At 37.2% G+C, this 13,743-nt stretch overlaps 1 protein-coding gene across 18 annotated transcripts in view; it reads right to left on the bottom strand.

Moving 5' to 3' along the window:
* GTDC1 (glycosyltransferase like domain containing 1) overlaps positions 1-13,743 on the bottom strand; it is a 533,399-nt gene that overhangs the window by 124,798 nt on the left and 394,858 nt on the right. For all 18 annotated transcript variants that reach the window (XM_061183730.1, XM_061183712.1, XM_061183697.1 and 15 more), the window contains one exon: positions 9,880-9,989. In XM_061183730.1, the coding sequence (XP_061039713.1) occupies positions 9,880-9,989 (110 nt within the window). The remainder of the gene's footprint in view (positions 1-9,879; positions 9,990-13,743) is intronic.

Raw genomic sequence — 13,743 nt, forward strand, 5'->3', positions numbered from 1 at the left:
GCGTCTGTTTCTAATTTCCTATTGGTCTACCGATGTCTTGACTTTTTCCCATTCATTATTTAATTAATTTATCTATTTCCTTGTGTCATTCCCAAGCGTACATTTCTCATAAACTTTAAGGACAGTTTTTGAAAATTAAAGAATATTTTTCCTCAGTAATGTTTTCATAGATATAATTTTTGAGAACAATTTCTTGAGAGATGTTTTAGGAGTTGTATTCTAGGACATATTATCTTCATGGTCTTCTCCCTGGTAGGATGGATAAATGATCTTGCCTTGGGAATTGCACCGAATTCTCTGGTTTCCATATAAAAGATAAATATTCCACTTACAGAAGCTGCAGGAGTAGAGTTCAAGCAGGCCTAAAGTTTAGGCCTGACGGAAAGGCATGTCTGGGAGTGATCAGGGGAAAAAGACTGATTCTCACAGGATATGCTGAGCAATGGGAGTGAATTGTTACCAGTTACTTGTGTCTAGTGAATCTCCTGAGCATTTGCTAGGGAAGGGCAGCTGCAGACTTAACAAACCTTTCCTGAGAAAGGAAAAGAGAGCTTCTCAAGTACTGAATGGGAACCTCACTCTTGCCTGGGGTATCAGTGAGAGCTGGGCAGGGGAGCTTGCCTCTCCAACTGGGAGTGCTGCTGACTCTGGCCCCATGCAGCTGTCTCTGTCTAAGAAGTTGTACTCTTCATCCGCAAAGTGCCTTCTGGTCAGTTACACCACTGCCCCTTATGGCAGCCAAGTGACAACTGACCGTAGTGCTGTGCGATATGCGCCTTGCAAATGATGCAATGACTAAGGGTGCTGTGAGCGATTAGGGAGGGAAGGAAAAGGGAAGATATAGGACAAGAAACACCACTGGAGTTGGGATTTTGCCAAGTGGAGAAAGGGTATGCATGTGCCTATGTGCGGAGGGGCAGAGGAATTTAAGCAATAAATAAACAAGGCATGGACGTGGTAAGTGCACAGATGTACTCAGGAGATGGAAAAGGGAACTGGAATCCATGAGGGATTAGGCTGGGGTCAGAGTTTGAAGAACCTCATTCGCTGAGAGGAAATTTAAGTTCATCCTGCAGAAAAATCTATGAGACACGTTCTTATTGTTATACTATTGTGATTCTCTTCTTGGATGGTCTGGGTTTAGAAAGAACACCAATAACAGCAGGTGTTTGAATCAAATATCAAAGTGTCCAGAGGCCTGAAGACCAATCTGAAGCTTTTGTAGGAGTCAAGGTCCCAGAAGGTAAGGGCAAAAACTAGGAAAGAAGCAGTAGCAACGAGGGCGAGGCATGGGAATGACTTCCATGGGATATATTCTCTGATGTGAAATTACTGAATCACGCAAAGGGTGTAGTAACTTATATGGCTCAGGACAAATAACTTACCTTGCCATTACCATACATACAGATGTTTCCCCATTAGTTGGCCAGTCTTTGTTAGGATATGCCTTTACTTTTATTGCTTTGGTCAATGCAACCGCTTTCTCATAAATTCTCTGTATTTACACTTATTTCATTACTGGAAAAATTAAAGATTTTATTCCTAAAATTTGATTTAGCATTTATTTCTTTGGCTATCACTACCTCTATTGTTTATTAGCTGTGTGAGTAAAAGGCCTAGCCTTGTCCTTGGCACAGGGTAATACTTCAGTGAGTTATGGTACTTATACTCTGTTGAAGTTTTTGCAATCTTTTATCTATAGGATATATTTAAAATCTATACTTCATTACTTATATGAATATTTTGTTTTGTTAGTTTTATTCCACAGAGGTTATTTATTTTACTCAATTTCTTGTTTTCACTAAAAAATATTATATTTTAAAGCTGGGATAAGTATATTAAATTTTGTTATATAAGTTTGGTGGATGTTAAAATTATATACAAGCTGGGTTTATTTCGGAATTCTCTATTTTTGTCCATTTTACTACCTTCATGTTTTTGAATCGGTAACGTACTCTTTTAAAAGAGTACTTTTAACTTCATACATGTTCTGAATCTGGTAGGACATGTTTTCCTTCAATATTCCTTTGTTAGTGATTTCTCTGATACTCTTCCCGTTTATTTCTTTATTTTGTAGGAATTTTAGAACTACTCTGTGAAGATATATAAAGTAATATTTGGGCATCTTAATTGGAATCTTGTTAAATTCATAAATTAATCTTAAGAGACACTGTCATTTCTATCTGAGTATTTATTCTTTCCTGTCAGGAGCATATATATCTACTTTTATTTTAATCTTCCCTACTTTCCCATTATATACTGTTGTTTTCTTCAGCAAAAGACTGGGAGACAGAAGACCTCATTTTCAAATCAGATTCCTGGGAAACTGACTTCCCCAACCATATTCTTGGGAAAGTGATTATATGCCTATTTCTAAGAATCATGTGAAGGTGGTTCTCTCTACTGAAAATCGACCTCAGATCCACGTTATTTCAGTGGGATGAATATAAATAATTTTCCTCAGCTATAAACAGAGGGTGTTAATGCATGTTTGATTATCTAGTCATTAGATTGCTGTAAGGGTTAAGAAATTATGTATTCAAAATTATTTGAAAATGTTACAATATAAACAAGGGCACGGTATAATAAAATGTAATTTTTAAAATGTTTTCCCGGACAGTAAGATTCTACAGGAAAGGAACCATATTTTCTCCTCTTGCTATCCACAATATGGTGCCAGACCACACTACGAACTCAGTAAATACCTGTATGTTAGGGGAATGAGTAGATAGTGATAAAATTTTTTTAAAAATTAAAAGGAAAAGGAAAGGTACGGTCTAGAGAGAATGACTTTAATCTTACTGGCACATTTATTTCATCTCATATACAATTGTATTACAATTCAACATTGATCAATATATTAATAGCTTTCCTTCTGCTGGGTCCCCCCGTAGCAAAATTTTATACCTTTATATTAATGTGATGTAAGTTACTTGTGTTCCTAGAACCTTTCTATTATTTCCCCCTTAGTGTAGCTGCTCTGCTGAAAATGAGATTGTAGCTGGGAGCTGAGAGAAAAGGGAGATGGGAGGGGAGGGAAATGTTATATAATTATCCTACATTTGACTCCAGAGCAAAGGATCAGGAATATGCCAAGATCACGGTAATAACCATTGTCATGCCAGATACTAACCAGAAGCTTTCCACATATTGTTCTTAACCTCAAATTAAAGGTGAACCAGAAAGACTTCTGTCTGCCAAAAGTGTAGTTCAGGTTTTTACTTTCCTTTGCAATCTTTCTGCTCCCCGCCGCCCATGCCTAAAACTTAAAACTACTTCTCCCACAATGTAGGGAAAGAAGAATCCTGATGTAAGGCTTTGGCTGTTCATAGAAAAAAGTATTTGGTTTAGAGTTATCACTTGTGAGAAATTATTAAGTATACAAGCACATTCCATTGATTTGATATCTTAAGTATTTCCTTCTTCTTTTTTAAAAGACAAAACAAAACAAAACACCATCTTAAGGGCTAACAATGTGACCTTGTCATGAGAATTGGCCTGAGCTAAAAATATTTGCATTGAGGAGCTTCTAGGCTTTTTGGTTCATTTGTAACATGGAGTGTGATGGATGCTTTACGTGGCAGAATGACCTTTCAATTTTCTGGATTAAAAATAATTAAAATAATGGCAAGAATGAACTTTTAAGGTTCAGCATCATTAATGTCCTCTTCTCATCCAAAATTCATTAAAGACTCATTCCGTATAAACTCTGAAGAGAAGTCCATGAGTCTTATAATAAAATCTGCATAGTAGTTTTGAAAGCAATTCCCTCCCCCCTCCCAAATTATGTAACTGTGCTTGAAATCCTCAATGTAACTCAAAGGAGTAGATAGGGTGGGTGGTTTCATTATTATTATTTCTCTTTCCCATCTTCTCCTTTGTATGGTACAGATGGATTAACTGAGGTTAACCTAGAAAGCTACAGGACCCAGTCCCAAACCTGATCTTCTGACTTTAATTCTTATAAACGTTCCTGGCCTCTGCCCACTAGATGCCAGTAGTACCCTCCCCTCCCCACAACAGTTGTACCAACCAAAACGTCTCTGGGCGCTGCCAAATATCCCCTGGGGGTGGAGGGCAAAACTACTCCTAACTGACACTATAAGCTTTCCAAAATGCCATCACCATAAGTGATAATTAACTCCATTCCCACAGAGAGCAACTCGACTTCATATCAACTCAGCTTAATGGATCACAGTTGCTAGATGTGTCTTCAGACACGAGCTGGGTTGTCTCCAGCAAGAAGGCTGTGGGCAGTACTCTCATATTTGTTAAAAGGTCTTTATTCAACACGGATAGACTCACCCAGACTAAGGCAGATATCTTGGATAGGCTTGATTTTCTCTCTGATGGGCCACAGATCATGATGCATATTAAAGAACTACGGTGGTCAGTAGTGCTTTTCATCAACTATTTCTGCTCTCCTCCATTCTGGGCTCAACGCAAGATTGCATTTCCTGGCCCCCGCCCACCCCTTATAGTTGGGCAGTGCCTTGCAACAAGTTCTGGCCAAAGAGTCGAGTGGAACCCTATGTCACTTTTAGGCCAGAACAGTGAATTGCTAATGAAAGAACGTCCTAGCTTTGTCTTGCATCTGGCACAGTAACTGGTAATGTTTGTGATGGTGGTTGCTTGGGTCTCTCTACAAGCTTGGGACCCTGAGTGACCATACGAATAGAACACTACTGCTCACCTGCAATAAACATAGAGCATGAATAAAAAATAAGTGTTGAGTGCTTTAAGCCACTGAGATTTTTAAGGCTGCTAGCTTAGCATAATTTAGCTTATTCTGACTGATGGAAGAACTGAAAGATGAGAATAGATTGAAAAATAGATTTAGGTTAAATCAAGGTCATTTATATGAAAACAGAAAATATAATAATATAAAACCACTTAGAACTTCCTTAAGTCTTAGGGTTCTCTATTTTCATTCATTAACTCTCTAATATTTGGAAATCATTTCAATGTAGGTTTTTAATATATCTGATACAGTATGTAAACTATTCTATTACACCAGACTTATTCTTTCATTCATTCAAATAGTATTTATTGAACAGTAAATATATACCAAGTATTATTTGGAATATCTTCCCACTTCATATTGTTTTTGACACCTTTCTTGTGATGAAGACAGATGGCAGAAAGAAGAGGGAGTTCACTTTAATATCTAAGGAGTGATATATTTAGGAAATGAATTTGAGGTTTTGCAGGGGTTCTTTGTTTATTTGTTTTTAAACTTTCCATTTGCAAAGAGCTTATTAGAGAAAATGGAAATGATTTCATTTGAGTAGCCAGGAATTTTCCACGATTATCACCACCTGCTGTCTTACCCATAAAAGAGGGATGATTTTGTGGATTTCCACATAGAGGAGAATAGCAGAGAGGTGGGCTGACAAGGTTTGAATTGTGGATTGATAGTTGGATGGATGCGTGATTTCAGGCAAGTGCCTTAACCTCCCTGTTTCTGACTTTTCTCAGCTGCAATATGATAATCACAAAAGTGCCTAATTCACAGGGCTGTTGTGATGAATAAACAAGGCAATGCACAAAGGGCTTCTAATAGTACCTGGCACATGCTAAGTGCTCTAGGAACTGATGGATAATGCACTGGAGTTAGACTACTTCCGTGATGCAAACATCACAGAAGATGTTTGTTTTATTCACCACTTCATCTTAAACATCTAGTTTAGTGCTCGGCATAAAGTAGATATTTAAAAAACATGTATTGAACACATACAGAAGTGAGTAGGGATGAGGAGACTGACTCCCAGGTTCTACTCCTAACCTTGCCACTACCTACTGCCCGTCTCGCCCACTGTGCCCAGCTGTGAGCACTTGGAATAGTCCCTGTCCTAGATCTAGCATCTCTTTTGTAAACTGAAAGGATCATGCAAAAGAATGATAAACTATGTAGCTATAAACTAGAATCGATAATCAACTACTACACTTTTCAGAAAAAGGATGATAATAACCTTACCGCAACATAATTTGAAAATAATCAACAGTATGGAGACTCTACAAAGTTGCTCTACTGTGGTTTTAACATTTTCAAAAGAAATTTAATGGAGATTGTCTGCTTCATCAAAAAGGGCAGTAAAACTCACTAGCACTAATGCCATCACTCAGAGATATGCTACCTTCCCCTACAAGTTCTGTGTAGAGGGAAGGAGAAAGAAGTTGGATATAGAGTAATTAATGTACAAACTTGCAACTAGAGTAAGAATAAGTCCTGGAGATCAAAAATACAGCATAGTGATTATAGTCAACAATACTGTATTATATACTTTAAAATTGCTAAGAGACTAGATCTTACATGTTCTCACTGCGAAAAAGAAATAATTATGTGATGTGAGAGAGACCTTAGCTAGAGCTACACTGGTAATCATATTGCAATATGTAAATGTATCAAGTTATCACATTGTACACCTTAAATTTATACAATGTTATATGTATAAATCTTACCTCAAGGGAAAAAAAAAAAGAGTAATTTAATGGTCCTGCCGTCATGTATTAAACCTTTCTTGGTTTTCCAATACATCTAGGCTTGTATGTGAAAGAGCAAAACTTGACTCATAAGGAGTGTAATCAAAGTGACTTAAGCCTTCAAAGTCTCAGTTTTTCCATCTATCAAATGCGATAATAATACCTACGCCTTTGGGATTATCATGAGCATTATATGAAATAACCTGGCAAAGGACCAAGCAAGAAGCAAACTTTCAATAAATAATAGCAATTAACAGGATAATAATGATTATTATTGCAATTATTTACAAGAAAACCACTTCCTCACAAATGTTAACAGTGTTCAGAGTCATCCTTCTGGCTGATACTGCACAGTGTATAAGTTGGTTTGAGGGTATGGGTTTTAGATATGCTAGTGGAGCACCTAGAAGAGATAACAGGCAAAGAAATGTATGCCTGCTAGGTAACCCTTTGCGTGAAGTGCTGGATGGTGAGGTGGGGAAAAAAAATTAATGTTTAAACTTAGAGAAGCAGTTGGGTCAGAAAACAAGAAAATGGAAAGGTAGCACAGCATAGTGGTTAAAAGTATTATGTATTGATAGTTATGTGACTTCACTTAATTTCTCTGTGCCTCAGTTTCCCCACCTAAGAAAAATGGAGACAGTAATACTGAATGAGACTGTTAAGAAGAGTTAACATTTATAAATGGCTTAGAACAATGCCTGAAATACAGCAAGTGCTATATTAGTGTTTGTCAAACCAGGACAGTGATACAAATGGCAGAAGTTACACAGAACTGCCTGTGAAGAAACCTTTGGAGTAAAGACTAGCAAGGTGGCCTTCTAGGAGCACAACCTGGAAATCTGCCAGGCTCAGTCATCCAGCCAACAACTTGGGCTCCTCCCATGTGCAAGGTGAAGTTCTGTAGCCTTAAAGAGAATTGATTCACATTTGACATGACAGAGATGGGCCAGAGGCAAGGGCAGAAAGGAGCTCCAGCTGGGACTGGGAGTAACAGAAGTGTGTACGTAGGTAATATGACCCTTCCTATGGTCTTCCCCAGCATGCCCTGATGATCCCACAGCATCCTAGGTACCTGTTAATTATATGTAAGTGTCTCCCCAAGGCAGGGCTCTCTGAGGTGCAGACTGAGTCCTGTTCACTGTGAAATCCCCCTTCTACAGTGCTCAGTAAGTATGTGTTGAGGTCAAACCAAAGTGAGTAAAAGATTGAGCCTGTAATTACTGAGCACTCAGTTCTTGGGCCCCTAATTGCTCCCCATCCCACTTTCAATCCCCAGTGCTTCTCTAAATAGCTCAATGTTAACGTGTGGGAAGAGCTGTGATCCCAAGGACATGGCCCTTTGAGTAAGAACCTAGTCTTCTTTGTAGTGGTGGCTTAAAATTACCCAACAGTAAAGCTGGCTACAAAGCCTTTTGCTTAGGGATATCCTCAAGCCTCTTTCCTCAGTTCATCCACAAACACCTCAAAACTGGCACAAACAAAATTGAACTCACTAGCTTTGCAAATGAGCTGATTTTTTTCTTCCTTCTTTCTTGACAGCCATCCATCTATCAAATTCTTTTCTGTGTTTTCCTTGAGAATCTCTCTCTCCTACAGCCCTCTCACTAATCTCTCTTCCACCACCTCACAGAATCACACTTGGATGACCGCTGCAGAGTCTTACTGCAATTCTGCCTACATATCACTGCAAGATAAATCTTCCTAAAATACACGCTTTATCATATTTCTTTCCAGTTCAAGACCGAGGCTCCCTATTTTTTACCTTTACCTAATCTACTTTGCTCATCCTCCATACTTTGGCCCTACCCTGCCCATGTATTACTTACTTATTAAGTTTCGCATGCAGAATCTTCTATCCTACTTAGTGACCTCATAGCACTAATCACTGAAATTGTTCTCTCATTTAAGTACAATATCTAAAATACTTGCTTCTCTATGCTTTGCCCATGTTGTTTCCCCTTTTGGAATACCCTAATCCTTTGGCTATTCAAGTCCTAGCTCTTCAACTAACATTCTACTCTAAGCCACATGTGTCAGTACTAATATATAATTATATTATCCTGTGTTTCCCTCTCTGTTTCCCATCCTTATGCAAAAGTGTTCCCTCTTCAAGAAAACTATAAACTGCTTGAGGGCAGGGAGTTTACATTTTTATCTGTTTATTCAACAAATATTTATTGAGTTCCAGCCTTGTACCAGGCACTGCACTAGGCTCTGAGGTACTGTGATGAACAAGATAGTCATAATCTTTGTCCTCCCAGCACCTACATTCTAATGTTTATGTGTATGTGTGTGTGTGGCGGGGGGAGTGAGATAAGAAATTACACATAATTATATGATTAGAAACTGAGGGAGGCACCATGAGGTAAAAGTATAGGGTGCCATGAGACCACTGCAAAGCTTCACATTGAAAGAAAATGCCCTCGAGCTGAGAGCGAATGAATAAAATACAAATAGGCAAATGTGCAAAGGTTTAAAGAAGCCTGGAACCTTAGAGGAACCGAGAAAAGTTTGGTGTCCATAAGTGCAGGGGGCAGAGGATGAGCCATATCAGATGAAGCTACTGAGGTACAAGCTGGGTGTACTTCCTTGTGTTGTACCAGAATCAAAGAGTACTTGCTAAGTGAGGGTAAACGTTAAGTGGTCCTTAAGAGTCATAAAGCATGATGACAGAGGCCATTTCTGAACTTTTCTTGTCTGTATACTTGGAGTTTACAAAAAAAAGCTGAATACCCAAAGCTTAAAAAATATGAACACCTAAGTGCTTAGGACGGTGGTTGGGATGCTCATCTTACTGACCCAAACATGCCCAGTGAGGATGCAGGGTGAAGGAAATGGCTTGGAACAGGCTCCATGTTGCATTAAGGATGAGAAGACTTGCTGCTATCAGCTTTGGATTTTTGTTTGTTTCTCAAGTTCAATAAAAAAGGCATGGACCAATGACAACTATGATATGTGTCTACTCCACATTACAAGTTTGATGCCAAAATGCTTTACACAGGCCACCTAACAGATGGTAATGTATTTCAGCCATTACCAATGTGAGTAGGAATCAAACCAGTGACCCCAGAGGTGAGAGGGTGTATATCCAATTACAAATTCCCACTTTCCTTAAGTGTCAAGATGCTTAAAGCAATATATGTTATTTACATCAGGATGCATTGTATAAACTATATTTGATAAAAGAGATGACTTCACATTCTCAACTTAAATCAAAGAACGCTTACTTAAGTATTTTTTTAATTGAATCACACTTTAATGCCATCGTATAATCTTTTGGTTAACAGTGCTCATCTTGATTATTCTAACAAAGGGAAACATGGAAATTAATACTGAAGTTGTACAGCTTATGTCATCTATAAAAATACACACTAGAAAATTCAAAAGAAGTACCTGGGACATCTGTGAAGGTTTCTCCAAGGACAGATACGTGGAAATTGAGTCCTAAGTCCTTGAGATGCATCAATACCTTAAAAAAACTCTCTGGATCTTTATCATGCTCCCTGGAAATAAAAACACAAAACAAAACTTGTGATATCTTAGGGTATGTGTTAGGAAAAGTGTTTTCACTTCTCATAGTATCAATTCCTCTCATGGTCTACTGTTAGTTAGGAGAGCCTCTGGCATCCAAGCTGAGATCCTCCCTCACCCTTATACTGTAGCATTAGTATTGAGTGTTTTCATGAATCTAATTTCTCTATCATGGATCAAAACCCAGTCCTGTTGAAGTCTCAAGGCTCTGCAGCCTTTTATTAAAGGCTGTTTTTTCACATTTTTTGGTTAGACTATAGAAAGTCTAGCTTATTTTCCTTTCTCCTAAAATGGTTAATTTTCCACTTAACACAGGTTTTTAACAAAAGAAAAGACCAGTCTTCAAAGGACGATTCTCTACTGATCATGAGAATGTACCAAAGATGCTTTTCATTTCCATGAGACTGAGTACCTCTCTCTCACATATACTGAGCCTCTTTGTGTCCACAAGGAACACACAGTTTAGGGAGTGAGATTACAGACTCTCTCACTAATCTCTCATTTTTAATAATTGAATGGAGAATTATAAATACATCAAAAGGGGGTAGGCCTGAGTCTAAGTCCACTGAGTATTAACTTAGGAGTGGAGGTTAGTCAACGCATAAAACAATAGTAATAAAGATAATTCTTTCATTTAGTAGAAGCTTTGAAAAACATGGATTATTTTTGTTTGTTTAGCTTGTCAGTCTTCTTTGTAATGACAGAATGAGAGGCTAAAGGACACTAAAATTAAAAAAAATCACCAATTCAAGAAATCACACTAAAATGGAATGACTTATTTTTTACATTCTAAGGTGTGAATATTTCAGTATTTCTTGCATTTAATTACACTGTTTTAAATTATCTTATTTCAGACAGATGTGGACCAGATGTCTTCAAAATATTTGTTTTTTCATTTATAATTCAGAATTTAAACTTATTTTCTATATTTCAGAGAAATAGTTATATATCAGCAATTGAATTTCTCATTTACCAACTAATTATGTAAAATAAATCCGTAAATTGATCAAACTGCTATATGAAATATGAAAATTATATCATTCAGGAAATCTCATGAAAAATGACATCTGCAACCCTAAATGTGTTAATTCACAATTCAGTCAATATTTTCAGTATCAAGAATTAAAACAAATGCATCTTCTGATTAACATTTTAAAACGGCATGTATAATCTCCTGGAATTGTAAGATCTTATAGAATTAGAGTTCTGTAACAATTTATTTTAAGCTCTCAGTTTGATTTGCTTCAAATAATAAAGAATGCAGTGGTAAAATGTTCATTGCTTTTTAAGATGATGGGTATTACACACATGTACCATTGGGAAGTTTTGGGGTAATTCTCACATATACTACTGCTGTGGGCAAGAACAAAGACTCAAAACAGTTTAAAGTAAAGAATACACCATATGTTATCTTCAATCATATCAATCAAATAACTGCCACCTAACCTGTAATATATGTTATTTTACTCTGACTCTCTTGGAAATATGTAGATGAAAAGAATGGAAACAATATAACATAATATATTTTAAGGAGGGAGTAACACCACAGGGAAATCTAGCCACTCAATTCTCTAAATTTTTCATTTTGAGTTCCAAAAATTTTGGCTATGGGTCCCTGAGAGAATATTTATTCTAAATATTTCCTGCTGCTTGTTTGTTGGTTGGTTGGTTTGTTTTGTATTAAAGTAAAAGTAGATGTGGTTTGGGCTTGGAAGGAGGTTTAATTGGGTAGAAGCTGTAGTTCTTAAAAGATTCCAATGTGAATATTTTCAAAGCAGCAGGCTTCATGAACCTATATTTTCAGTGTTTCTATACAAGATAAATGCATGACAATCCTACTGTATTCTTAAGATATTTTTTATAGGTGGACAAAAGCTTTCATATTCAATAGTCACTTTGCATAAGAACACAAAAGAGATTTGCATGAATCCCCTCTCTTTTTGTTTAAACTATAATATATGGATGAATGTAAGGTGAGACTCTTCTTCCACATAATTATCCCTCAGAAAAAGAGGCATCTTATCTAAAGTCCTTATAAAGTCTCTCATAATACCAGGCACTCTCTCAGTTACTTTATTTTGAACAAAGTACAGTTTAGGGAAATCGCATTAACCTGAGATGTCAACTGATGAGAATTTTGGATAGTTTTAGCAGTCATTCGCTTGATGGGACCGGTAAAAACAGAAGCCAAGGGATTTAATACTGAGTTAGTAATTATTTTGGGAGACATGACCTAAAAATTCAAAGTGTTTTTGAAAACAAGTATTTTAAAGATCACTAAAAAAAGTAATAGAGTAAGTGGTTACTGGAGACTATGAGTAGTAAGTGGGTTTTTATAGCCAGAGAAAAGATTTCCAGTGATGGCATCATATGGTTTCACAATCTTGCACCCCAAACCGCTTAGACTGAATTCCAGATGACAGGTGGCGGAAACATGCCAGCTGCCTGAAAAGGTGGTACCATTCTGATGTCAAGAATGCATGGGAGGGGGAGTTGGACTAAAACTACATCATAAACTATAAGGTTGAGAAAAGAGCAATACTTCTAAAAATATTCTACATGATATATGCTTTAAAGTATTATCTATGTCTAAATTAGATTATATATTATAAGTATGTACTTATAAGTATGTAATATGTACATATTATAAGTATGAACTTGGCTAGTTCATCTATGTCCCTCAAAGTTTACATAGTCAGTTTAGCTGAAAATTTTTCTCGGTTTTCTCTTTAGACAAATGGGAAATTGCTTACTATTCAGAGAATCATTAAAGATGTGCACAAATATTCAGCCACAGACATATATCAAGGCACGGATATATCAATGACAGAGCTCAAAATATTTTGTCAAGAGAGGAACTCACTGCAGATATCCAATAGATCATCCATGGATCTTATCCTAGCACCCATAATATTAATGAACCCATTTAGCAGAGAATGTGAATCTGTCTTAAATTCCTTTCTAAGAAATCTAAAGTGAAGTTCTCATACTTACGATTTTAGAATAAAGCATGAAATACAGGATGAGGGATTAAAAAATAACATATTGGGCTTCCCTGATGGCGCAGTGGTTAAGAATCTGCCTGCCAATGCAGGAGACACAGGTTTGAGCGCTGGTCCAGGAAGATCCTACATGCCGCGGAGCAACTAAGCCTGTGTGCCACAACTACCGAGCCTGTGCTCTAGAGCCCGTGAGCCACAACTACTGAGCCCACGTGCCACAACTACTGAAGCCCACACACTTAGAGTCTGTGCTCTGAAACAAGAGAAGCTACCGCAATGAGAAGCCCGTGCACTGCAAGAAGAGTAGCCCCCACTCTCTGCAACTAGAGAAAGTCCACGCGCAGCAATGAAGACCCAACTCAGCCAAAAATAAATAAATAAATAAAAATTAAAAAATAAAAATAACATATCGAGTGCCCCTTTTTGTCAACAGCTGTGAGGATTAAACACACATTTAATGGTATCGTCAATTCTTTATAACCACAGTTGTAGACTTATCGGCTCCTAAACTCTCTTCTTCTGCTCTCATCGATTGCTGGTAGGGATGTAAACTGCAACAATATTTTAGAGGGCAATTTGGTAATGTACATAATAAGCCTTAAATTGTATATAACTTTTGCCACAGTAATTCCAATTTAGAAAAGTTACCCTATGAAATAATTAAAGAGGTGCACAGAAATTCAGCCAGAGTATGTTCATAACAGCATTGTTTATAATAGCAACC

This window comes from Eubalaena glacialis, chromosome 1 (genome assembly GCF_028564815.1).
Source record: "Eubalaena glacialis isolate mEubGla1 chromosome 1, mEubGla1.1.hap2.+ XY, whole genome shotgun sequence".
In the NCBI taxonomy this organism is placed as follows: Eukaryota; Metazoa; Chordata; class Mammalia; order Artiodactyla; family Balaenidae; genus Eubalaena; species Eubalaena glacialis.